This window comes from Zalophus californianus, chromosome 1 (genome assembly GCF_009762305.2).
Source record: "Zalophus californianus isolate mZalCal1 chromosome 1, mZalCal1.pri.v2, whole genome shotgun sequence".
In the NCBI taxonomy this organism is placed as follows: Eukaryota; Metazoa; Chordata; class Mammalia; order Carnivora; family Otariidae; genus Zalophus; species Zalophus californianus.
In genome coordinates, this window is record NC_045595.1 from 70,980,799 (window position 1) to 71,008,349 (window position 27,551).

The window sequence follows — 27,551 nt, forward strand, 5'->3', positions numbered from 1 at the left end:
TTTACTTCTCATGGCAATCCTTGGAGGGAGGAATTATCTCACTCTCCCCCATTTTATGACTGAGGAAATGGGCCAGAGAGGTTGTGTAGCTTGCCCATTGTCACACAGGTGGAAAGGGCAGAAGCTGATCTAGAACTCAGCTGTGTTTTCCCCAAATCCCCTTTTTCTCTGGCCACCCCCTCTTTCAGTCCTCTGCAGCTGTGGGTGGATGTGACTGACAGGCCCGTGGGCATCTTCTCTGAGGAATTAAGGGGAAGGAGGGAGGCTTGGAGAAAGCGTGGGTGGCGGGGGTTAGAGGCGGGCAGGAGAAATGGAGCTGCCATAGGAATAGACAGTGAAGGTCACACCCGTCCACTTTCCTGCCTACCAGCATCATCCCAGGGCAGCAAAGGTAGTGTGCAGGTGTTGGATGGGGAGATCGGGGGCGGGTCCAGCTGGCAAGTGGGCGGTGATGGAGTCTGTTGGGTCCCATCAGCAAACTTTCTAGAATATCATGAATCAATCCCCTTTCCCCTTCTCTAATGTCCTCTTTGTTATTCAGCTGAATATTTCTCTTCAGAGGATGTTTTTCTCAGTTTGATCAAAGCTGCTTTTCTTTTCCCAAAGCTTTACTTGGGTGGCCCTGTGGGGACATCTGCTCATGGCCGTTTTGAACCTTTCTCTCTGCACAACCACACAATTACCAACTTTCTCCAGGTTGCCTGAAGCCAAGTAAGCCAAGAAGAGGATCAAAACAGTCTGTCTTCTTCAAACACTTTTAAAAAGATGACTAATTTTTCCCTAGGGGTATCCAAAAGTTTGAAAATACAGATTATGAACCCAACATGAAAACATATTTTCCTTTTTAGAAGGGAAAAAAAAACCAAACAGATTTCTTTTTCTATGGCCATTTCTCCTTTTAGTTTTAATTCAAAATATTGGTATTCTTGCCAGCTGTGGGACCGTGGGCAAATGTTAGCACTCTGGACCTTTCAGTCTTCTCAGCTGTAAAATAGGAATGAAAGCATTCCCATTTCCCTCATATGCGTGAGGATTTAATGAGATAATAACTGATATACGTTGAAGAGTTAATATCTGTAAGCGGTGGGACCCAACGACTTCGTCTCTCGGTGTCTCCTGTATAGAAATCCTCACAGTTCCCCCCAGAGCTGCATGTGCTGTGTGTTCAGTGCAGCGCCGTTTGCTATAATAAAAATCGGGAATGATCGAAATAGTCTCCCTATAGTGGAATGGTTAAAGAAACTATGGAATATTCCCGCTGTGAACTATTAAGCAGCAATTAAGTAACTTTATATAGACAGATACGGGAAAAGCTTCAAGACATCTTAATTATGTTCAACGAGCAAGTTGTGGAATGAGCCTCTCTTTTATGCTAAAAGTAATTACTATGTATAGTAGATGAAAAAGTAATCCCCCCAAAGACATCCACGTCTTAATGCCTGAAATCTGTGAATGTTACCTTATTTGGAAAAAATGGTGTTTGCATATCTAAGTTAAGGATCTTGAGATGGGGAGCTTATCCTGGATTATCCAAGTGAGCCCTAAATGCCTCACGTGTGTCCTTGTTAAGAGGGAGGGAAAGAGAGTTTTCTAATGCACATAGAAAAGGAGGAGACATTGGGGCACTTGGATAGCTCAGCTGTTTTGTTTTTTTTTAAGATTTTATTTATTTATTTGACAGAGAGAGACACAGCGAGAGCAGGAACACAAGCAGGGGGAGTGGGAGAGGGAGAAGCAGGCCTCCCGCTGAGCAGGGAGCCCGATGTGGGGCTCCCCGCTCAGTAGGAAAGCCTGCCTCTCCCTCTCTCTGTGTGTGCACACGTGCTCTCTCTCTCTCTCAAATAAATAAATAAAATCTTAAAAAATAAATAAAAAATAAATAAAATTCCCTACCCTAAACAGTTAAAAAAAAAAAAAGGAGGAGGCGCAGTGACCACAGATTGGAATGATGGGGCCTCAAGCCAAGGAATGTCAGCAGCCACCAAAGCTGGAAGGTTCTCCCCTAGAGCCTCCACAGGGAGCTAGTACCTTGATTTTGGCTTAGTGAAACTGATATTGGACACATTTCTGTTGTTTTAAGCCATCAGGTCTGTGGATATGTATTGTGGCAGTCACAGGCAATTAATACATCATGACAGACGTGCATGTCTTAACGGAAAGAAAAGAAACAGGCCTAGGAAGATGTACATCCAAACTGTTGACTGTGGCCCCCTCTGGGGAGAGGAAAAGATGTTCACATTTTATTTGATTTTCTTAACATTATTTGGGTTGTTCACTGTGCTTATTAATGCATGTATTGTGTGTGTGTGTGTGTGTGTGTGTGTGTGTGTGTGTGTGTATTTTAAATAGTAATAAAGACCAAATTAAAAATATATCTAATCAGGACAAAATTTAGAATCGCACTTCGGAAGGATTATCGGGTAAAGACATCTTAGGGGGTGACAAGAATCATCTGTTTTATAGAAAAAAGGCTCATTTCCATGCCTTTCAGAATTGTCCCTCTGAAGGATGGTGACTGAGCATTTATCCACTGACTTTTGTCCCCTTTGGGCTGAGGGTTGTCGCCAAAGGTATTACCTTCCTCTGTGTCCCCCTGCAGAGCAGGCAAGAAAGCAGAGAGTGCATCAGGCACTTGAGGTGGGAAGCTGTCAGTGTGCAAGGGATTGTCCACTGTGGGGCAGTGGGAATCTGTTGGGGGCCAAGAGGACCACAACGTGGGGCACCAAAAGCATCTGCTACAGAGAGAAAGCTCCTGGAGCCCCAAACAGAGAAGAAGCGCAGAATTGGAGGAGCCCCTTCTCACCAGCAGACTTGCAGCGCCCTAGGCCAGGGATCGGTGTCTGTCCCCCTCCGAAAGCCCCTCTTATCTGAGGGCTCGTCTCATACGGAGCCTCCTGTGTGGTGGGCACTGTGATAGTCCCAAGACACAACAGCACGGGACCCAGTGTCCCGCCCGCGTGGATTGACAGACTTCAAATGGTCAAATATAGTAGAGAGTGAAAGGGTGTGCTCAGGGAGGAGCAGGGTGTTATGGGAGCTCATAGCTAGGGCACCCAGCCCACTGAGGGGCCTCTGTGGAAGGCTTCCTGGGGAGGACCCAAAGAATGAGAATAGGGGGAGAGCGATGTTCCAGGCAGAGGGAACAGCATGTGTGAAGTGACGATAGAGAGGATCTGGCACTGTCCAGGAAATAAAAGTTCACCATGGCCAAGCACTCCAGGCATTTAGACTTTCTCCAGACAGGCTTTGAGGGATATGATCGAGTGTGTGGCGAGTGGATGGCGGAGGAGCAGGAGTGGAGGGAGAGACCAGTTAGGTATCCTAGTAAAGAAGAGGGTAGACACAGAGTGGCCAATGAGAGATGAACTGATTCAAGAGATGTGTAGGAGGAAAAATTTGCAAGACTTGGATGTATGGGGCAGAGGGAAGGGCGGAATGGAGATCTGGCCCAGATTTCTGGCTTGGATGTCTGGGTGGATGGTGCTACCTTTCAGCAGATTGGAAACAGGAAGGGCATGTTTAGAGGTGGTGGAGATGGTGAGAAATCATACAGAGTAGAGAACATCTTGTTGACCTAGTGACCCCTTCCCCTCTGACTCCTAGAAATCTCACTGTGACAGGGGGGCCACCTCTCTTCCTGCTCCATGACACTCTTGAAGGGTGGTCCCTTGGGGGTGTTAAGTGGCCAGCATACCTGGAGGCAGCACTCAATTCCCACAAAGCTAGTGAATAGATCTTGTGAACATGTACAGAAGGAGCAAAGCTCTTGGACTTCCCGGAGCTGTTTGGGTGCTGTGGCTGCAGACCACAGAAGTTGGAAAAAGTCGGTTGTTCTGTGGCCTGGCCAAGTCACTGCATTCTGTAAGGGCATGTTCCTTTCTTCTTAAAAATGTGCCACTAAGGCCTGTTACTATGAACATGGCCACATAAACTCAGCATTCTTGCCACCGTCTCCTGGAAACCATCTGAAAGCAACAAAGAGAACGGAAGACAAAATGCAAATTCCTTTTTCCTTTTTTTGCGGCAGAGGAGAGGATATATGAAGGATCTGCTCACAAGCCAGATTTGCAGGAAGCAGCCTGGTCATGATTTCAAATTCAACTCAGGCCCCTCTATAGGAACCTCTTTCAACTGACTTGTCTAACTCATAAAAGGAGTTCAGCATCCATGCAGAGACACTGTAAGAGAAAAAGGGAACAATAAACAGCAAAGTTTATGAGCAGATTAAGGTCAGTCACCCTGAAATAGGTGAAAATTTTGAACAATCCCTTCATTATGAATTTTTAAAGTTTAATGAGAAAATACATCTCTGAAGAAACACTACGAAAGAGAAATGCAAGAACTCAAGAAAAAAAAATGGTAAGATAGCAGGAAGAAGTAAAATACGAGCTGGAAAGAAACAGGGAATAGTAGAAATTCATAGGAATTTGGTAGAAATTTGAAAGTACACAAGGGTGAGTGAATATTGGGGAAAACACAATCAGCCAAATAGAATATAGAAATAAGAAAAATGACCAAACTGAAATGAAAATGGTTAGAAAGGGTTAGGGATGAAAGATATGCACAGGACAGGCAGAGGAGATCCAACACATATATAATTAAAGAGTCCAAAGAAAAAATAAAAATAAAATAGTGGAATGGAAAACATACTTAATATTTAGTCTAAGAAAACTTTGGTGAAATAAAATATTTAAATCTACCTTTTCTAACAAGGTAGATTACACCCAGAAAAATTGACCCAGGAAAGTCAACCCTGAGGTATATTCTATTAACATCACTGGACTTCAAAGAAAACAAAAGATCACGTCACACCTGTCAGAATGGCTCCTGTCAAAGAGACAAGAGATAACGAGTGTTGGTGAGGATGTGGAGAAGGGGGAACCCTTGTGCACTGATGTTCCCCAGAAAACTAAAAGATAGAACTATCAGATGATCCAGCAATCCCACTTGTGGGTGTTTATCTGAAGCGCATGAAATCGGTATCTTAAGGAGACACCTGCAATTCTATGCTCATTGCAGCCTTATTCAACATAGCCAGGATATGGAAACAACCTACGTGTCCACTGATAGATGAATGGATAAAGAAAATGTATACATACACAACACAATATTATTCAGCCATAAAACAAGAGAAGGAAATCCTGCCATTCGTGACAACATGGATGAACCATGAGGGCATTTTGCTAAGTGAAATAAAGTAGACAGAGAAATGCTATATGGTACTCTATGGTTATCATTTGTATGTGGAATCTAAAAAAAATGTTGGGCTCGTAGAAACAGAGAGTAGAATGGTGGTTACCAGGGCTTGGGAAGGGGCAGGGGCAACGGGGAGACATTGGTCAAAGAATATATAGACTTCCAGTTATTAGGTAAGTAAGTTCTGAGGATCTAATGTACAGTAGGTGACTGTAGTTAATAATACCATATTATACACCTGAAATTTGCAGGGAGTAGATCTTAAGCATTTTCAACACACACACACACACACACACACACACACACACACAAAGGTAACTAGGTGAAGTGATGAGTGTGCTAAATAACTTGATTGTGGTGATCATTTCATAATGTATACACAGATCAAATCATCACATTATATACTTTAAATATATACAATTTTTATTTGTCAAATATACTTCAATAAAGCTGGGGGAAAAGTGTAAAGAAAAAGAAAGAGTTCTTGCGACAAGCAGGCAGGATAAAAGGTCCCTTCTATTCGGTGCAGTAGGACCCACAAGCCATTCGGAGAAAGAAACTGTGCCAAAATATTTTCTTTCTAGTCAAACTTTCCTTCGGGCGTGAATGCTGTAGAAAAATAGTTTTGAACATGCAGGAACTCAGGGAATCTTGTCCCATGAGCACGTCTCGAGAAAATTATGGATTTTTGGCTGCAGTCAACCAAGAAATAATGAAAAACCAGGGCAAGAGGGACAGGAGGTATGCAAAGAAGGTACTTCACTGAAGGGCGAAGACCTGAACAACGTGAGTATTGGACTAAAGGGATAGAATGTACAAGTTTTATATTCGAATAATATAAAAACGATACAAATATACAAATTTGGGAGGGGCATCAGGGAAAGGGTGGGAGAAAGAATAAACATGCTATTCATTAATAAGAGCAGAGAACCAAAGAATATCATTTAAAGCTGCCAGATACAGTAGAAATGTGGGCATCTTTAATTGTACGAAGGCAAACATTAAAATGATAATGCGAGTGATGAATATTGACTAGCAGAAGAATGGTAGGGGACAGGAAAGAAGATGGGTGCTCATTTTATGACTGTTCTTACTAGGGATTCAGAACGACTATTTAAAGAGCTAGACAACTAAGGGCATACAAGCCTCAAGGTATACACCATAAGACAAAATAAAGGTAACTGAAAACATAGTGAAAGAATTCCAAATTATAAATACAAAAAATATGCCATAAAATTTAATGACAAACAGACTAAAGACGTATAGCATATCACGTAACATAAATGGGCTAAACCTACCTAGTGAAAGAACACAGAGCTCTTTTGGTGGAAGTGTGTGTACATGTGCATGTATGTGTCTATTTATTTATGTGTATGTATTTGTGTGTGTGTGTGTGTGTGTGTGTGTGTGTGTAGGGAGATACAGAGCGCACAGAAGTCCTCTCCTAAACCTTTACCCCATGGTAGACCATGAAGGAACCCTCTGGGCGGATTTGAAAACCATTGTTCCAGCCCATCTCCAGCAAGCAGGCAAGGGATTCCAGATGAAATCCAAGTTTTCAGAGCCCGCATTTCCGAGGAAGATCTTCTCTAGGCTTTGTCTCCCTGCCCTGTCGCCCTCGGGGCCTTGACTGGAGAGGGAGGAAATCAGAACCCTGCCTTCATCTGATCTGCCCACTGCTATTCAGCATACTGGTCCTCACCCTGCCCTGCCTCAAGCAGGGTGTTCAAGATCGGGGCAGCACGGCCCTGGGACGTAGACCCACCTGCTGGCTCCCAGCGGCATAGGCACCCTGGAGTCAGGTGGCGAGGGGTGGGGCCTGAGAATTTGCCTTTCTGACAGGTTCCCAGGTGATACTGAAGCTACTGGTCCAGGAACAGCATGTTTAAAAATCACTGCCCCAGAGTATGTCCTTGCCAGCACACCTGGAGCTGGTGCTACCGCATCTGTGTGCTAAGAAAGGCCAGGGCATCCGACTTCCACATGAGCAAGTGGGGCGTGCAAACGTGCCTAGGCAAGGACTGAGTCACATGGCCACAGAGAGGCTGGGCAAGGTCATCTGTAGCCGGGCAGCCTTGTGCCCGGGAAAAGGGAAAGCCATGTCTGGGAGACAATTAGAGATTTAGGGAGTGGGCCCTAGGTCTCACATGGAGATGAAGAGAGGGGCCAGCCCTCAGGGGTGAGGGAGAGATGTGAAAAGAGATACTCATGGCGCTTGGTGACTGGTGTCATAATGGCGGTTTATCCGAGGGGGAGAAGCCCAGGTCCGCCTGCAAGCATCAGCAAAGGCTACCCTGGAAGGCAAAGCAAGCTCAGCTTTGAAGCAGGAGCGCAACTGGCTGTGGTTGCCCGTTCCTCCCTTGAAGGCTGTGAGGTGTACTCCAGGTCTCTTCCCTCTTCATACACCTAAGATGTTCGTTCACTGTCCCCGTTGTTTTGTGGATTGGGTCTGACGTTTTCCCAGGTCTCAAACTTTCTTTTTCTATCCTGTCCCCCAGGCATCTTGGCTCTGGAGAAAGCTGCGTGGCAAGAGGCGGTGGGTGATGGCATTCTGCCTCTTGATGACTCTGTCTATGGTGACTGTCACCCGCTTCCCCCCACAGCATCCAGCCACTGGCCCAGACCCAGGTCCCATGGAGCCCCAGGGGGTCACTGGAGCCGCTGGCCCCCACAGCCGGCAGGCTCTGAGCTCCAGCTGGAGGCAGCGGGCAAGAGACCTAGGGTTCTGGAAAGGCTGGCCCTTGCCTAGGAATTCCATCCCGGTGTGTGCTGAGGAGCAAGGCCACAGGGGGACAGTGGACAGAAGCAGGAAGTCCCTGGGAGAGGACAGCAAGCGTCCAGGGAGGGTCAGGAGGGACATTACTTTGGCCTCTCCAGGAAATTTGAGACTCAGTACCTCGCGTCTTGTGCTCCTGAGAGACGGTGAGGTCAGGGGTCCAGGAAGCGAAGATTTGGGTACCCCCTGGCATGACAATCCCATCGGAGAGGCACAGAATAAGACTGGCACCCTGGTTGACCCCGTCACAGGACGTGGCATGACAGCTTTACAGGCTTGGAGAGCTGCTGCTGGACCCACCCTCCGGCCCCGCCCAGTGGAAAGCAAGAGTCTGCCAGGAGCTAGGAACGGAGCCTTGACTGGTAGGCGACAAGCAGGGCATCCCACCCCAGCTACAGGGGCTCGCCGGTGGCCTGGCTCTTTTGGGGATCTGCAAGAATCTGTCTGGTGTGATGCCGAGACCCCTGAGCCGTTGGCCAGCTTGAGGACCGGCGGGCAGGTTCCCCCATGGCTCACAGAGCATGATGTGCAAATGCTCCAGCTGTTGGCCCAGGGGGAGGTGGTGGGCAAAGCCAGGGTCCCTGGCCATGGGCAGGTGCTGCAGGTTGGCTTCTCCAGTGAGGGTGCCCTTCAGAACATGTCTTCCGGGCTCAGCCATCTCTGCTCCCAGGGGCTCTGTGGCCTGATCAAGAGACCTGGGGACCTGCCGGAAGTCCTGTCCTTCCATGTGGACCGGGTGCTGGGGCTGCGCCGGAGCCTACCTGCTGTGGCCCGGAACTTCCACAACTCCCTGCTGCCCTACCGATACACGGATGGTAGCACCAGGCCTGTCATCTGGTGGGCGCCTGATGTGCAGCACCTGGGAGACCCAGAGGATGACCAGAACTCTCTGTCCTTGGGCTGGCTGCAGTACCAGGCCTTGTTGGCACATGGCTGTAGCTGGCCAAGCCAGGCCCCCTGCCTGGGCATCCACCACACTGAGTGGGCACGCCTGGCGCTCTTCGACTTCCTGCTGCAGGTATGTGGGGTTGGACAAGGTGAGGGTGGAGAGCAGGGCAAGTGTGGGATTTGGGATGAATTGAGCACCTGGAATTGCCCTCCTGAGGATGGTTGGTGACTCCCCCTCCAATCCTTGTCTTTTGACCACCAAGCACCCGTTTTTGTTATTTTTCTGCCTCTGTGTTTATTCATCCAGTGGTGTGCTGGAATCAGCTCATATGGGCTAATAAGAGCCAATTCCCAGAATTTTCAGGAATTTTGTGACCTGGTGGAGAAACACAGGCATTATTAAAAATGAGATAATATCAACTAATAATATAATAAGTTATATTAGAAAAAAAGGTAATAAATACTCAGAACTCATTAATTCCTAATGATTTCACTATATTTTACTGTTATCTGTACTTGTTAAGTTATTTGCATCTATATAGTAAGCATTCTACAGTGGTGAGTGAGCTACTGCACGTCTCCTGTCAACTGCATATTCAGTCATGTTGGTAGCTTGAAAGTGGCCGGGGTGGGAGTATTTACACCATGGGAGTCAGCAAATGCTGCAAATCAGGACTCCCCACTATTTCCGAGAGCTAGTTGCTAAACATTTATCAGCACATCACTGTTGATAACATTATATCCTTGAATCAACAAGGATTCAAGGTTGTGACCTAATTTATAAAAGAAAGTAACTGTGGGGAGAGGGAGAGACACAGGAGGATACACGGACGATCCTTGGGCACTGAAGAGTGAGAAAGAACTCCAGCCCCAAGGCCAGCTGAGGTCCCTGCTGTGCCAGAAGTGAACCCTGGAGTTTCTGGGGATCCTAGGGAAGGATGGGGCAGTCAGGGCACAGGGTTAACGGGGGTACCGCAGGCACTGACTGTTTACTAACTATAAAGAGTGTGGCTGTGCTGGGGCCTGTGCTCTGGACGTCAGCTGTGGAGACACAGGTGTGGGAATGTGTCCAGAAATTAACATAAAAAAAGAAAAAAAGCTCAAAATGGGTGGATTTGTGTACTAAGTGCAGACTGAGCCGGCCCCCATTTCTGTAGGGATGCCCACTGAGGCAAGACCCCAACACGAGCCCTTAGATTCAGCGACGGGGGTGAGTGGATGAGCCACAGGACAGAATTCAGGCAGCCACGGGCTGATATGCTGTATTTGGTCCACACACGGTTGGTTCACAATGTGGTTTTTAGAAAATTCTTAGACAACATGTAATACTTTGGAGATTTCCCATAAAAATCCAGCTTCCTTTGAAACATTGGATGGTTTAGAAACATTGGGCGTCCATTCCCACATGGCTGAGTAGCGATGCCTGCTTCAGAGGCTACCATGCCCACCTTTGGGGCGTAGGCCCTACCTCTTTATTCTCTATCATCCCCTCCCCCCCCCCCCACGGCCCCAGCCCCAGAACCATGAATGCTGTCAGCCAGTGCGTGTTCGTTTCCGGTCAGTGGGCGAGCTGGTCTCCTGAGGTACTTCTGGCTCCTCTAGTCTGTGTCCACAAAGGCTGCTTTGTGGAAAGAGGAGTGTGGAGCCTAGTGGTCGGCATGGGCTTTGGCCTCAGCCAGACCTGGGCTTGAACCCCCCACTCCCAGACCCCTTCCTGCAGGGTGACACTGAGCAGATTACTTTGCCTCTCGGAGATTCGCTTTGCTTTCATCTAAAATGGCGCTGGACAGGGGCGCCTGGGTGGCTCAGTCGTTAAGCGGCTGCCTTTGGCTCAGGTCGTGATCTCAGGGTCCTGGGATCGAGCCCCGCATCGGCCTCCCTGCTCGGTGGGAAGCCTGCTTCTCCCTCTCCCACTCCCCTGCCTGTGTTCCCTCTCTCGCTGTGTCTCTCTCTGTCAAATAAATAAATAAAATCTTTAAAATAAAATAAAATGGGGCTGGACATCCTGACTTCACCCCCTTGGGTCTGACCATTATAATGTGTGGTAGCTTCTAATTGCCAGCACCAGCATCTGTGGGCTTGCTCTGGGTGACATGTGACAGGCTGGATGCTGGGGAGCTAACACTAAACCAGGAAGTGTGACCAACCATCCAGGTTGGGAAGGAGGAGTTTCTCAGACCACAGAACCTATAGTCCTGGGCAAACAGGGACGGCTGCTTATCTACTTCCAGGAGCAGCCTCCAGTGACTGATGGGAGCCAGGGTATAAAAGCCCCGGCACCCTGGCTAGGGTAGCTCTGTGTGTTCTACGTGTCTCGCAGAGTCCCTTACCAGGACTGAGACCTGATTACTCACAGTGGTCATTGTTCACCCTCTGCGCCTCACATCTCTGCTTCCTGCTTGTGTTTTTGGATTAGCTCTCTCTCTCTCTCTCTCTCTCTCTCACACACACACACACACACACACAAACTGCTTTTGCTTGAATCCTTGTCTCAAGGTCTGTCTCTGGGGGAGCCTGGCCTATGTCAGATGATAACACTGACCTTGTGTGGTTTCCGCATGCAAGACTGTTCGTGTCATACAGTGCCCGGAGAGTAGCACGTGTGCAATAATAAGCAGGCACAGTCCCTCAAACTTTATAGGAATTAACTCATCCAATCCTCATAGCAACCTTACAAGTGAGATGCTATATTTATCCTTATTTTAAAGTTGAGAAATTAAAGTCCAGAGAGGTTAAATTACTTGCCCAAGGTCATGGCTGCTGGACTGGAGACAGAGTCTGTACGGTCTGACTCCAGAGCTCACCCTCTTAATCACAGAGTTCCTATTCAGCTGGTCATGACTGAGTCAGGAAAAGGGGACTCTTGCAGGGATGCCTTGGAGCCTTGAGATTGGAGGCACCTCCTTGCAAAGCCCCAGTCCAGCTGATGTGCACACAGCAGTTTTCTGCTCTACAGAGAGCCCCTCTGTCCATCTCCCAGAGCTGCTGTGTGGACCCTTCCTCGGACGCCAAGCCCTGTTGTGGGGACGGAAGCTGCAGCAGCCAAGGCACACACAGGTTGGGTGTGTGGTCAGATGCTACTTGGCATGGCCTTGTGCCACCTCTTCCTTGGTTTGCTGAACACCAGTCAAGTCAAACACCCCTGTCTGGCTGATGCTGCCTTCCTAGAAGCTGCTAGCAAGTCAGAGAGAGACGAGGTTTCAGGATGTGGGTTTCCCCGCATAGGAGCCCGAGGTGCCTTCTGACTGGGAACTGGGTACACACTCCATCTACAGCCCACTCTGTGGTGTGCTTGCTCATTTGTTTTGTATTATCCAATAGAAACCCTTGCTTTTTCGTGTTTGTGTATCACAAATATCATTTCCCCAACACAAAATACACAAGCACCACACACATACACATTCCTTGTACTCCCCACAAAGCATACCCTATGCTTTGCAAATCCCATCTAACACCTTGTATTAGTTAGTGATTGCTGAAATGTTAACAAACCTCTCCAAAACTCAATGGTTTAAAATGCCAACTCGTTATTTCTTGCTCCAGGGTCTAGGGGTCAGTTGGACTCAACTGAGCTTAGCTCCAAGCTGTGGTTTGGGTTTAGGTCTGCTTGGTTTCTCATTCTGGAACTCAGGCTGAAGGGGCAGCAGTACCTGGGCAAACTCTTCTCATGGGAAATGGAGAAGCTCCAAAAACTCAACCAAACTGCTAAAGCACATTTAAGGCCTCTACCAATGTCACTTCTGCTTGTATTCCACTGACTAAAGCAAGTTAATGTCAGGGAAGGGAAGTAGAGTCTGCTCAGACTAGAAGGGCTGGAGAGGAGCATATATATGCTGGACAATAGTGAAAATCATTTACATACCCCCAAACACACACATTGCACACTTACATGTGAGCCTTCTGTGCCCGCATGCGCCATAGCCACCCACACAAGCACACCATGCCCCTGAACCCTACACCCTCACGGACTCCAAATGATGCCCCAACACTGCTGTGGGCAAGCGGGAGCTCAATCCTGCTGAGATCATTGAGGGAGTGTGTAGACCATAGACCAGAGTTGTCTCACCTGAGGACCAAAGCTGGGTTATTTGCCCACTAGCTCCCAGCTGTCAGTGGCTGAGACTGCTCGTGAAAGCATTGACCTCGTGGCACTTGTAGCCTGGCCTGTGGGCTGGCCAGCCAAACCAGATCCTTCAGCCAGAGAGGGGCTAAGGCAGAGACCTGCAGCACTTGCCGTGGAAAGCCATTGGTATGTACAGGAATAGTGGGTGCCAGGGGAGTAGGCGTGGGATACTAACGGCATCTGCAACTCCTAATGAATTAAGTCAAGAGCCAGTAGGACCAGGACGGTGCTCTCGGTTAATAAACTGGTTTCTCTACGAAAAGATAAAGTACTAATTGTGAGTAGGTACCATCCCACCCAATCTAGGCTGCGTCATAGGAAGAAGTAGGACCAAGAGAGGGTCCACCACTTCTGAATAGATCAGTGAGAAGCTGGTTCTACTCAGGTGGACGAAATGGGTAGGTGAGTGTGTATGTGTGTTTGTTGAGCGGGGCTCACAACACTCTGCTCAATGTCGGCGGCCGCCTGCAACCAGAGTTGCATTCACTCCGGTAAAAGGTAGAAAGTCCCTCTCCTCTTGGGACGGTGATGATGGCACAGCCAAGCCATGGTCAGGAAGAGCTAATGACCATCACATTCACTGTAAGCCAAATCCAACCTGAGAGGAGTTGTGCCTGGGACCCAAAGGGGCCTTCGACCTAGACGCCAGAGTGAGGGCAGGAAGTGCTAGGGGTTGGGCACGTTGCTATTTTTTCTCTTTTAAAGGGGCTTCTTTTCTCATACTGTGCTTCCTCTTAGAGGGTGTGTGACTGGCTAGATGGTGGGTGAGATGTGGAGAATTCAGACGGACTGGGAGCTGGTAATGTTGGCTCATGAAAGTCTTTCTGCAACTTCTGCTTGTGAAGGGCCTTCACATCCCTAAGAGTCGAGATCCCAGGAAGCCTCACCTGCCACCATCTTGGTCCAGGTCATCATCTTTTCTTACCTGGACTAACACAACAGCCTCCTGATGTGTCTCCCTGCCTCCACTTTTGTCCCCTCCAATCCAGTCTCCTTACGGAAGACTTCCCCAGGCAGACCCTGAGTCCGGGATTCCGGCGAGGTTGTTTATCTGGGGGACGATCTCAGGAGACAGCTGAAGGGAGGTGGGAAGTGAGATGGGGGGCAGGCAGCCAATAAAGGGCATGATATCAAGGCAGGTCACCACGTGGCTGACTGGGGCTTAGTTCCATAGGAAAATTTCTGAGAAAAGGTATTAAATACATGCTCAGAATTAGCCTATTTTGTAGCCAAATATCCCATCAATCTTTGGTTGAGGGCTGCTCCTGGAGGAATGGATCCCCTGGAATTTGGAAAGCCCCCAGACAAAGCCATATAGCAGCTGGAAGTTGGAGGGTGAGCTCTGAAGGTCATACAGAACTCTTCAGACACAGAGTGCATACTTCTATGATCATAAATCAGATCATGTCACACTTCCCCATTAAAATAAGGTAAGGCCTTCCCGGTGCCCTCAATATCAGGTTCTTCAAGGGCCCATGTTCCTTTTTTTTTTTTTTTTTTTTGGGCCCATGTTCTTTTAAGACCTTCAGGGATCTGTCCCTAGCCCCATCTCTTGGCACCTGGCCTTGGTCAGTTTCTAAACACACCCGGCTCCTTCCAGTGCAGGGCCTCTTGCTTGGACTTGCTTCTGACTCCTCCTCCCCAGGCTTTAGCTCTCCTGACCACCCCTCATTGTTATTCTCTTTCTCTTTCATGGCATCCTGTTTAGTCCCTTTCTGATTCCCAGCACAGTCTATGATATTTTATTATGTATTTATCGTACGTCTCTGTTTTGTTCATCACCACATCCTCAGCACCTAGCACAGAGCCAAGCTCTTGGTTCAGTCCTAGATAAGCACTTGTTGAATGAATGAATGAATGTATGAGCAATGAATGAACTTCCAGGGTCTCTGTATGATATCCTGTCCAGATGTTGCTGTGTTTTGCTTTCTCGACCACCACTTCTTCCTCTCAACTGAAAAGAATCCCAAGGCTTTCTATAGGCCTTTCTTATAGGGTCCAGAATAGAATCATAGAGGTAGAAAACATTTGCCCTGCTCCTGCATTCTGGCTATCAATTAACTTACACTTCCAGGACAGATGACAATGTCCTTCACCGCTGTTTCAGCACTTTGCAAATGTTAATGCCTAACAGCCCTTGGAGGAAGAAAATATTCTTAGCTTCATTCTACAGGTGGGGAAACTGAGGTTTAAAAAGAGCTAAGGAACTTGCCCACAGTCACAGCCTTGTTTCATCCAGTGCAGTCTGGCCACAGAGCGCATGCTCTTGCCCTCTTTGCTGTACTTAACTGGCCCTAGAAAAAGTATTTATTGAGTCTCTTGTGGGTGGGACTGGCCCATTTCCTTCGCAAGAAGCCTGTTCTCAGTTATTTGTGATCCTGCATACGTTCCTTGTTTTGAGTCCAAATATATGGCTTCAATTCAGGTGTATCTCCTCTGGTTTAGTCTTCCTGGGACATCAGGTGTTCTGTCAGTTAGAGAGGATCTCAGATCTGTCATCACTGCCGACCTTTCAGGCTTCCAACCAGAGACAGTTATGAAGTGCCTACACCTGTCCGGCAATGTCTGACCCAAGACACACACACGAACTCATTTAAGTCCTACAACAGGCCTACGAGATGGGAGCTGTGTTCCTCCCCATTTCACAGATGGTGCAGCTAACTATGGAGGATGAAACACATGCCCGGACAAGGGTGATTAAAGGGTGACATTGAGTATCTTTACACATATGTTAAAGCAGGACCTTGATCAGGGTGAGGTATGAGGAACAGACTTCTAAGATGATCCCCACAGTTCCCACCCTGCTGGAATTAACCCCTGCCCTTGAGTATGAGTGAGACCTGTGAATATGATGGACTAGTACTCCAGTGATTAGGTTACCAATCATTTAACTTTAAGTTGATCAAAGGGAAGATTATCCTGGGTGGGTCTGACCTAATCAGGAGAGTCTTTCAAAAGAAATGAAGTATCTAAAGAATTTCCTGCTGGCTTCAGAAAGCAAACAGCCATGCTATGAACTACCTGGTGGAAGGGGAGGTCTCTAGGAGGACCCTGAGATCCCCCGGGACCTAGTCATACAACCACAAGGAATGGTTTCTGCCAACAACCTGCAGGAGCTTAGGGGATGACCCTGACTTACAATGAGACGTGGCCCCTGGCCAACACCTGGAGTTCAACCTGGTGAGACCCTGAGTGGAGAACCGGGGAAAATATGATGGACTCCTGACCCACAGAAACTGTGACATAATAAGTGGGTTCTTTGAAGCCACTAAGCCACTGGTCGTTTGCAATGCAGCAATAGAAAACAAATTTATGAGCCCAAGGTGCAGACATTTTAAGGAGGTTTAGCGCCTGTCCTGCATGACTTGGACAGTGAGCACCTCCCTGTTTCTTCAGCACCACCCTAGTCCTGTCTCTGGTTCAGATTTTTTTAACTTGTTTATTCTTTGTCCATAGTCTTTGCTCATTTCCTTTTAGGTTGTTGGTCTTTTTCTTAATGATTTCAAGAGCTTTTTATAGGTGAAGGCAATTAGTTTTTCGTTTGACTGTATTGTAATATTTCAGGTTTGGTTGTCATTAAACTTTGTTTATAGTTTTTCTGCTATGCAGAAATTTAAAAAATGTTATGTTGTTAAAATTATCAAGCTTTTCTTTTATGACTTCTAGGTTAGTATACGTTTTAAAAGGCCATCCTCACTTCAAGGTTATTTTTAAAAATCTCCCATATGTTTTCATCTATCTTTGATCCATCTGGAAGGTGTTTTGGAGCAAGAGATAAGATGCAAAACAACGATTTTTTTTTTTTTCAGATGGCAACCCACATGTCTCAACACATTTGTTGAATAATCAACCTTTTCCCCAAGCTGAAATGTTGCCTTTACCATATAGCCAGTTTCCATATGTATGTAGGTCTATTTCTGGACTCTTTTCTGTCCCAGTAAAGGTTTTGCCTATTTATATGCCAGAATCACAGTTTTAATTGCTGTGCTTTATATTTTATGTTGATAACCAGTAGGGCTGGGTCTTCCTCATTGCTCTTTCTTAGAATTTTCCTGATAGTCTTGCATACTATTCTCACAAGAAATTTAGAGTCAGCTTGTCACTCCTTCTCCTTCCCAAGTCCTTTTGGGATTTTAATTGGGATCAAATTAAATTTGTGTGGACTATAGAGAGAATTTACATCCTAAAATATGAAGTCATTCTAGCCAAGAATCGGATATTGTTGGTTCACAACCCACTCTGGATCTCCTCAGGTGTAATCTGAAACTGGCCACCATAAGGGGAGGGCAGTGAGAGACCAAAGAAAGAGGCAGACCACTCCAGGTTGGTAGGAGGTAGGTTTAATAAACAAAGAGAACTTATATACGAGGCTTGTCTTGGGCAGCCGCAGGACAGTGGATCTCTGCACCCACCTTCCAAACTTAGAAGTTTATATAGAGGCCTTAACTGGGTTCAGTCATGTATACTGTGCAGATGTTCTCAACACCACATCACCATCTCCAGGCTGTGTCCTTGGAACAGCCTCTGGGAGCGGGAAAGGCAAGCGGAACCCACATTCCAAGGATCAGGGAGGGGGCAAGAGGCCTCCAAGTGCCCGGGTCCAGCTCATATTCCTGTGGCCATTGAAAATGGGATCTTTTCTTCCAATATATGTTCTGTCCAGTAGCCCCCAGTCTGCATGAAGGCTATTATTTCTGTGTATTAATGTGGTTACTGGCCACACAATAACTTTGTATTGCTTCTAACAGTTGCTCAGTTTATCCTCTGGGTTTTCCAAGTACACCAGCATTTCATCTGTAATGAATGCACTTGGTCTTCTCATTGCTTCTCACCTCATTACATTTGCTGACTGCTCCAAGGCAATGGGAAATATTAATGGGCTGAGGGACACGAGTTGTTGCTACAGATTTGGGACAGTTTCTGCTGCTTCACAATTAAATGTCATACCAGTTTTTGACGGAAGATATAATGAGGAACTATTCATTATTCTTGCTGTATTAAGAATTTCTATTGTCAGGAATGGATGCAAAATTTTATCAAATTCCTTTCAAGTATCCACGGAAGAAGTCGCAGTATTTCCCCTCTAATGTAGTATGTGGGGACTCTTGTGGAAGGTGTTCTAACGGTGACTCAGCCTAGCTTTCTCGGTTGGAAACGTTTTTGCTGTGGTGAATTTATCTTTTCATGGCTGTGGTTTTTGTGTTGATGTTAAAATTTTAGACCGATCTACAGATGTGTTTTTAGATAAGATCTAGTTCTTCTCAGTGCATCTCCTCAAAGCCCATTAGCCAGTCTATTCAGCCGCATCCTAAGCTGGCGCCACAGCTTCTGGGCCCAGGCTTCGGGCAGATGCAGCGTCCAGATGTTCCTCCCCAAAGCCTCCAGGAAGATCGCCCTTTATCAGGACCCATGGGGAACACTCCAAGGTGAGTCCTCAGAAGAAAGTGGGAGCAGTGCCCGTTAACCCACTTCCCCCCAACTCTGACCTCCCCAAAGAAGCCTCGAGAATTCTTTAACCGCCAGTTGGGTCAGGGTGGGACCAGACCCTTGCCCTCTATGGAGAGAGATGCTGCCACCCTGTGGCAGTCTGATCACCAGGCAGGGAGTCGGCCCTGCCAAGAGCCACCCTTTAACACCCAGAAAGACCCAGGCTTGTGATTGCTCCCAGCTTGGGAGAAGGTCCCTGAACAGGGGGTATGGGCCACCAGGGACAGCAAGCGGCCCTCCTGGAATCCACCAGACCCAGATCAGGCACTGGCTGAGGAACCTGTCTTGGCCCAGGAGCCTGATGGGTCAGTGAGGGGACTCTGGCCACCCTTCCTACCCTGTGCTGGCTCCCCCCCAGACCTCCCCTCTCCCACAGCTGGACCTGCTGTCCCTCCTTGGCAGACTGCAGTGTCTTATCTCATCCAGATGTCCTGTGTGGGGGCCACAAAGCCAGGCCTCCCCCTGGATACTTCCGGTGTTGGCATCTTGGGCAGGGAGGTAGGGTTAAATGATCACAGTCCCCGTGCTATCAGCCAGCCACGCACTCAATTCACTCATTCTTTCACTCAGAAAAACCTCAACTCAGTCTCTGGTTGTGCTAAGCAAGTGCAGGGTGCTGGGGACCAGACCGAACCATGTCTGCATCTTTGCCAGCAGGGAACTTGGAAGCTCTGGTGCCACACAGCACGTGCCGGCCACACCGTCCCACTTACCGGTCAGAGCCGGACTGTTCGGCTTTGAGTCTTGGCACCACTGCTTCCTTGCCGTGGGATCTTCAGCATACGGGAAGGAAGCCCCTGGGACTCAGTTTCCACATCTTTGAAGTGGGGATAATAATGGTATTTACCTCTTGGCTACTGGGAGGGAGTAAACGGGTTGTTGTGTGTAAAACACCGAGTGGGCTTTACAATGGCTTAAGTAAAAGTGAACAAAAACCTCAGTCCACATCATGAGCATGCAACGTTGCTGGGTGGGTCAGAAAAGCAAAACTGCAAAGGTCTATCATTTTTTCTTGGTTACTGCTCATTTTTTCAAAAAGCGGGGAGAAAATCAAATCCTGAAGGAATGTGGGAATGAAACTTAATCTTGGTCTTGTTTGGCTGCTAGCCTGCTGCTGTTGAAATTGAATTTCTCTTCGGTGGAAGAAAAATAACCAGACGGTGTGGCAAAATAATCAAACTGGCCACCGGGCCTGGCCAGACCCTTCCTGTTAAACATTCAAATGGGTATAGAGTCTGAGAAGCCAGGAATATTGGATGGGCCAGTATTCCTTGTGGCTTCCTCTGGAAATAGATGCTGCTACAAATTGAGATCTGCACAGAATGGCCGGGAGACGGGGGGTCGGGAAGGGTTTGGCAGGAGGAAGGGGGCATGGCTGGCTGGGTGTCAGGCATAACATGAAATCCAGAGCAGTTGCTGTGTCAATCTTGCCGGAACTGCCCTGGCATTTACTCTCCCGGCCAAAGAGAACCCAGCAGGTGGTGTCTGTTGCACGTATCTGTCCAGAAACTAGGTGTACCCACAAGAAGAGCGTGGCTACCCTGCTGTAACACTTCCCATATTTCAGACTCTGGTTCTCTGGCCTGTAGCACTGGGTGAGGCTGGGGCTTCCTGGTGTGTGTGGGGGTGGGGGAACCCCTGAGATTCCTGGAGGTCTTTGGGCCTGTCGCTTCCAGGGCAGACACCACAGAAGGCTCTTCTGCAACAACCACTCCCTGCTTCACAGGTATCATTACCCTATGTGGGCCTCGGGGCGGTCCCACGGGCGGAGAGTATCGCTGCCCCACTTTGTTGATGAGAAAACTGAGGGGTATAGAGGTTAAATAACTTCCTCAGGTCGTATAGTTAGGACATAGCGGAGGGGGGCATGATACAAGCCTCAAGTGGGTTTAAGACCAGTTGGAAGACTGGGAGGTCTCTGGAGGCAAGCTGCAGGTCTCTATCCTCAGCCCTGCCCTGGTCAATGCTATTATTAGTAGCCTGAGTGAGGACATTGCAGCTAAAGTAGACTTTCACACAGAGCCCTGATTTGATTCTCCTTCTGCCCATTCCTGGGTCCAGGGATCAGTGCATCGCCATCCTCCACTGGCCACGCCCGGTCCAGGGATGTGTATGACCTGATTGGTCCAGTCAGGCTAAAGGGAAGGTGCTTAGAGGAGAGATTCCTTTCCCCTCTGTCTGTCTCTCTGTCTCTATTTCTCTCATTAGTCCTCTCCTTCTCTCTGGACCTGAACATACCCACAGCGGCCACCTGCAGGCTTCTAGAGACAACTCTGGGATGTTAACATCGTGAGTGGTGAGTGGAGAGCAGAAAGAAACCCGAGTCCTTACCATGACAATAAGGAGCTGCTAAATCTCCGGCCTGCCCTATCTTGGGACTTGCTGCCACAGAGGATCTTAATTTTCCTTATGGTTGAAGCCGTTTTGATCAGGTTTTTCTGTTACTTGTGACTGTTGTTATCCAAAGCCTAGGCAGCCAAAGCAGTGATGGTCCACGTCAGGGTCTTGTTAATGGGCTCACTTCATGCACGGGGTGATGGTTTTTTGCCACCCTGGCCAAGTTGGACCGGTCCTCTGGGCTTTGTGCATTGGTCTCAGTAGTGCCTGTGGGTGTCTTTGGCCCACCGCCCCTGGAAATACTGCCTAAGGTGGCCTCACAGAATTGCCCTCAGCCTGTTTGGGGTGATTGGTCTATGCCCGACGTGCAACTTCTCCGTGTTGAACTATTGCAAAACAGAATGTGTTTTGAGACAGTAGTTGGGGGGACTGTTGAACACTCTCATTCCTGGATGTCTAGTTTTGTGACGTTGATTGAAGCATATTTTCTTGTTTGTGTTGGAGGAGATCAATTTTGTATTTCTTCAGAACATATGTGAGTTCTCCTACAAAGGGATATGGAAATGGAGCAAGACCTTTGGCCAGCGCTGAGCTGGGCTGAGTGGACTGGGGGGTGGCTTTAATGAGTACTGCATCCTGGAGGTGACAGATCGTCCCCCTCGCCCCATTTGTGGAGAAGGGTGGCTGTGCCAATGGGCAGAGGGAGGCAGGATGGTGGTGCTGGCTCTGGTTGGTCACCACAGTGACCACAGAAGAGAGACATGGACCATCCAAACACCACCACGGCCGCTGCTGCATTGTTGTCATGGAGGATGACGGGCTCTGTGTCTTCTCATTCTTCCCCTTCCTCCTTCATAGTTTTGAAAGCTCTTCTCTAGCCTTAATTAGCAAGGGTGAAACCAAATTAATTAATCTCATGAAGAGTAATGATGGAGACCTCATTTGACCTCTGTAACTGGCTCCCCTTTCCTGGTCTTCGGGGAGGCAGGGCAGGATAACACAGAGAGCTGGCCTTCGAGCCAGACAGATCGTGGCTCGAATCCCAGCTGTATTACTTTTACATGTATGACCTTGGGTATGTCTGGGGTCAGTGTCCCCATGTGTAAAATGGGATCATAGTGTCTCCCTTGCATAGCTGCAGTGAGGAGTGAATGAGCTAGGGAGGATGGCAGTGGTCATGGTGGTGGTCATCTTAGCAATGTTTTGTTTTGACACCAATTCTCCACCACCAACTGGGTTTCCCACAGTTCAATTCAGTTCTGACACTGTCTACCTGGAGTCAGTGTCAGATCCCACACAGGTTAAGGGGCTCAGTCCTACAACACTGTCCCACTTCAGATACCAGTCAAAAGTCCTGGGCTATGCACACTTCTGACCAACTGGCTATAAATTCTCACAGCCCCCTCCTCAGGTTGGATAATTTGCTAGAATGGCTCAACAGAACTCAGGAAAACACTTTACTTACATTTACAGGTTTATTATAAAGGATACGAATGAATGTCCTGGTGAAGAGGTATATCAGGTGAGGTCCAGAAGGGCCCCAAGCACAGGAGCTTACGTCCCTGTGGAGCTGGGATACGCTACCCTCCTGACGCATGGATGTGTTCACCAACCCAGAAGGGCTCCAAATCTCATTGTTTGAGTTTTTATAACCCAATCTCCAGCTCGCCTACCCTCCCTGGAGGTTGGAAGGCGGGGCTGAAAGTTCCTATCCTCTCTTCCCTTGTCTTTCTGGTGCCCAGCCCCCATTTGGAAGTTTTCTAGGCTGCCCTGCATCATCTCATTAGCATAACACAGATGTGGACCAAAGGGCTCATTAGGAATCACTCAGGAAAGTCCAAAGGTTTGGGGAGCTCTGCGCCAGGATCAGGGCACAGAGACCAAATATATTTCTCATCATACCACATCATGTATCCCTGAGAGACAGTTGTTGCTTTAAAATCAGATGAAAATGATCGCTGCTGTAAGCCTGTGGCTTTTCTGCATCCTCACCACCACCACCACGGGGGAGGGAGGGGCCCCAAATCCTGCCAGAGCTGAACCGTGCGGTAGAGCAGAATCCCAGAAGGTTCCCAAGGACTGAGAGAGGAAGCAGACCCTTTCTTTCTGTGGGGTTCATCACCAGCTTGGTGCCATCTGGCTTCCTGCTTCCCTCTCCCTGACTCTCACTCACCTCCACCCTGACTCTCTGCCCTCTGTTCCCTGGGCAGTTGGCCTAACCACAGTATGTTACCTGGAGCTGATTTCTAGATTCCCAGGCTGGCACCTGTCTCTCCAGTGGTGTTCCCAGGCTTCCTAAATTAGACTAGCCATTCTGCCATGGTGGGGTCTGGGTCTCCATTCTGGGTCTTCCACACACCGGGCTTTTTCAGGAAGTGAATTACCTTTGCATCCTGAGAGTTAGCACCTGTGTGATTCATCATCCTTGGGGGGTGGGGGGGTGTCCCTGAGTCCCCCCTCTCCTGTGACCCTGACACCACCTGGGGATTTAAGATGACTCAAACCCCGGGTCTCCCAACCCAGGAGGATCTGGAACCCTTCCTAGGGTTTGGGCAGATCCCAAGCAGCTGACGGCTGCTTCACATGCCTCGATTTGCCCCACACCAAACCTGAACGCAAAGCTCAGCCCCTTCCCCCGGGGCCAGCAAGCATTTCACCAGGGTGGCCGCTTCTGCTGGAGGATGGAGGGGTCACGGAGGGCCCATCTCACCCCCTCAGCCTCCTGCTGCTCCCTGCTTCACTCCCCTCTTCCTCTCCTCTCTCTCCTCCCCCTCCCACAGCAACAAACGGACTTTTCCTCTTGTCCCAAGCAAAGCAAGTCCTCCCACACCCAGACCTCTGGAGATCTGGTGAGATCTGTCATTAGCACTCCTCCAGGTATCGTATCGAACCAAATTTCCTTCCTACGAGGAAAAAGGGTACATCTCCTGCAGCTCGCCCACCCCGTGAGGGGCACTGCTGGCCGCCCCCAACCCCACCCGATCTCTCCTCCACTTCCTGGCACATCCCAACCTTTTCCACACCACCTCCCCCTTCACCTGTCTCTCTCCTGCCTGTCTCCCTACGGCAAGACCCTCCCTCTCCCACCCCAGAGGACTCTGCCACTTCTGTGTTTAGGCCTCTCCGTTCTGGATCTCTTTGCACTTGCTGCCCCCTCACATAGGTCAGGGCTGGGGCGGATCCATGTTTCTATTTAATTCCCGACTTGCAGGCGGCAACTCCTTCCTTCGCAAGAAAGCTACTGGAAGCAGGTGAGTGGGATATATTATTATGAGAACCCTGTGACCCTCTAAAATATCATGTATGTCAGCTACATGTGTGTATGGAGGGGGCGGGAGGCAGAGCTCCTCGGAATTGACCCCACACCATGCTTGAGAATTCCCCTCCGGTGGAAACCGAGCCCAGGAGGGGAGTGCCCTCCTCCCGCCCTGACTTCGAGTCTGGCCTCTGGCCTCGCTGTAGGGTTGGAAGAGCTATCTAGAGGGTCACTAAAGCACGTTCGGTTCCCAAGAGGGGAGGAATCCTTGCTGTAGCGTTGGCTGCTTTAGGAAAGCATGGAGTCCAGTGTGGATCCCCCCCCCCCCCCCCCCCCCCCCCGCCGTAGACAGATGCTCAGCACTGGGAGGCCCAGTGGCCTCAGGCCAGAGTTCGGGGCAGGGCCACAGGGGAAGCCGTGGGTACCGGTGGAAATCCAGGCTGGCCTGAGGCGTGAGCCAGCAGCTCCAGGGGTGCAGGGTGAGCTGCCTGGAGGAGCAGGGCAGAAACTCCCTCACTACGGGCTGACCAGCACCCACAGCCACGGAGGACTGCCCCCAGCATGAGCCCCCCACCCAGCCCGGGCCCAGGCCGCCCGAGTGCTGGGCCTGGGGGAGGCAGGCCTGGAGCTGCACCCCTCACAGCCTGGGTGTCCTCGCAGGTGCATGACCGCCTAGACCGCTCCTGCTGTGGCTTCGAGCCCGAGCCGTCGGACCCCTGCGTGGAAGAGAGGCTCCGAGAGAAATGCCGCAACCCCAGCGAGCTGCGGCTGGTCCACATCCTGGTACGTCCGCTGTCACCCCTCACCTGTCACCAGACTGCGGCCCTCCTGCCGGAGTTGCAGAGATCACGGGACACGGGCGGTTCCCAGCCCTGCTCTTTTTAGCAGCAGGAGCCTTTGGCTGGATAATGTTTCCAGGAAGCCACCGTACATAAAACTGACCCCAGTGGGGCTTTGCCAGTGTGGTTGAGGTGGGACCACTCCACTGTCCCCTTGAGAGGTCTACAGGGAACCCCGAGGGCACCCAGATGCAGGCGTGACATCTGTGTGTCTGGGGAGCTGCCCCCACCCTGCCAGCCAACGTGGGGACTGTGGCTTGGACCGGGCTGGGCGGTGGCAGTGACAGGGCTCCCTCCTATAGGATAGCCCACGGGCTGGTGCTGATCCGAGGGACACTGGGCTGTGCAAAGTAGAGCCCAGGCTGGGAAGTGACGAGCCGAGGACATCAGAGACAGTGACGAGGGGCCACCCTCGGGAAGGGCTACTGTATCTTCTCCCCCAGTGACCCTAATGTCCTCGACGCCTTCTCCTGGCCAGTTGCTTGTGGAGGGTACCATGGTGCCCCGGGCTGAGCGTCAGGTAGGCCACACCGGCCTGGAGGCCAGGGCTGCCTCGTGAAGCCGCTGGGTGGTAGGAAATCTCCATCTCCTGTCCTCAGAGCCCACTCCCCTCTTCCCTGGTAAAAGGCAGTCACCCTGGGGAGAGGTAAGGCTTTTATATCTATCATTCACCCCTGGGCGGCAGCCATTTCACAGATCCCTTAGGACAGCAGTTTTTGGAGGGAGGAGTCAGTAGGCATCAAGAAATAGATGATCCCTGATATGGGGTAGGGGGGAGAGACAGAGAGAGGGAAAGCTAGGGTCCTGGAGGCAAAAGTTCATAAGTTAAGCCAGGGTGATGGAGAGAATTATGGGAAAATACCATGGAATCCTGGAGAATATATAAGAATGGGGTGCACGGGGGTGGGAGTAGGGAGCAGAAGACACGGACTCTCATTCCCAGCCACACCACATCGTGGGACTGTCAGCTCAGCCCCCCCCCCCCCCCGCCAAGTCCCTTAACCCTGAAAGAATCCGTGGGTGCCAGCTAGGCTGCAACTTTCCCCACCCCTGTCCCTGGCCATCTTCTTCCCCGAGGTCCGGAGCAGTGATCCATCCCATCTGGTCTACATCGATAATGCCGGCAACCTTCAGCATCGTGAGGACAAGCTGAACTTCCGGCTGCTGGAGGGCATTGCTGGGTGAGGGTCAGCGGGATTGGATGGAGGTTTGGAGACTGAGGCCCGATAGCCCTGCTGTAGACTGTGCGACCTTGACTCATGCTCCCGAGCAGTCCGCAGCCTGAGACAAAAGCTGCTGGATCTGAGCCCTGGGAGGAGGTGGGGAGCTGGGGGAATGCAGCCAGCAGGCACCCCCAATATCCAGAGGGCCTCCTGGCCCTGCAGAACACGGCAGCCTGCTAGGGTCTGGTAAGGCTAGCCCTTCCCTTGCCCCAGAGGAGGAGCCAGCCTGGGGAGCCTGCCTGCCCTGCTCAGTCAGGGCAGGCGGCTTGGCCTTCTTAGGGCTCTTCCTGGCATTTCACCTGAGATAGCAGAAGCTGATTCCCGCAGCTTCTCTGTGGGAAGGGGGACCCCTCCAGAAGCCCCGTCCCCTGCCTGCTTCCGCAGCAGAGTAGGTGGGAGGGTTCTCTGATAACGAGTCAGCAAGCGGGCCCCGGGCACTCTGCAGGACGACTGTGCCAGGCTTGCCGGCCATGCAACTTCTGGCCATCTGGCTTCACCCGTCCCGGACATTTTCTGAGATCACTTTTGCTTTTCCCTTCTGTCCTGGGGCCCGGGGGACCTGCCTCCAGGTTTCCCGAGTCTGCCGTGCAGGTTCTTGCCTCAGGGTGTCTGCAGAACATGCTGCTCAAGTCCCTGCGGATGGACCCCGTGTTCTGGGAGAGTCAGGGCGGGAGACAGGGACTGAAGCGGGTGCTCCGGACCCTGGAGCGGCGAGGCCGGGTGCTGCTGGAGCACATCCGCAAGCACAACCTCACACTCTTCAGGGAGGAGGCCTCATGAGCTGCCTCGCTGGCGGGGCGCTCCCGGCACCAGCTGACTGGATGAGCACCCATCCTGGTGGCCACAGTCTCTTGGGTTTCCCCCAACTTGAAGACAAAGGGGAAAAGCCAGAAGAAACCAGAGGATACCGTGGATGTCCCAGATGTCCCACCTTCTTGGGACAGTGAAGGTGGTGGTGGGTGGTGGGTTTTCCATCTTAACCACCCTCCTTTCTGCCTTTTCAGCTCTGGCTGTTTACTCCCTTCCACCAATAAATATATTCAACAATGTTCTATGAACCGCTCCAGATACTATAAAGTTGTGCATCCCACATGCCTATGTAGAGTGGATGTGTGTGTGTGTGTGTGTGTAAGTTTCCCCCTGGAGACACCAAGCCAGAAGCTTGTCAGTGAGCAAGCCCCCAAGCTTCCAGCAAGCTCTTGTGTGTCCTGATGTGAACAGGTCTGCTCAGCACAGAAATGTGGACGCATCAACAGTGTGTGGCCCCATCCAGCTTGCCCAGTGCACGTCGACCACCCAGGGCACGGGAGGACGGGGCCCAGCGCTCTGCTCAGCCCACTCGGCAAAGACCAGTCTCCAGCAAGCCCAGCTCTCCTCGTATGTCCTCAGAACTCCCAGGTTGATCGCCCCCCCTTCCTGGGCTGCT

General features: G+C 50.0%; 1 protein-coding gene across 6 annotated transcripts in view; it reads left to right on the forward strand.

Annotated features, from left to right (window-relative positions):
* GASK1A (golgi associated kinase 1A) overlaps positions 1–27,179 on the forward strand; it is a 50,756-nt gene extending 23,577 nt beyond the window's left edge. For 2 of the 6 annotated variants that reach the window (XM_027584611.2, XM_027584612.2), the window contains exons 2-5: positions 7,695–8,990; positions 24,724–24,846; positions 25,980–26,083; positions 26,695–27,179. In XM_027584611.2, the coding sequence (XP_027440412.1) occupies positions 7,695–8,990; positions 24,724–24,846; positions 25,980–26,083; positions 26,695–26,905 (1,734 nt within the window). In that variant the 3' untranslated portion in view covers positions 26,906–27,179. Of the gene's footprint in view, positions 1–7,694; positions 8,991–23,587; positions 24,059–24,723; positions 24,847–25,204 lie in introns of those variants that run through there. The other 4 variants (XR_003518122.1, XR_003518123.1, XR_003518121.2 and 1 more) reach the window with 4 other exon arrangements.
* The last annotated feature ends 372 nt before the right edge of the window (positions 27,180–27,551 follow it).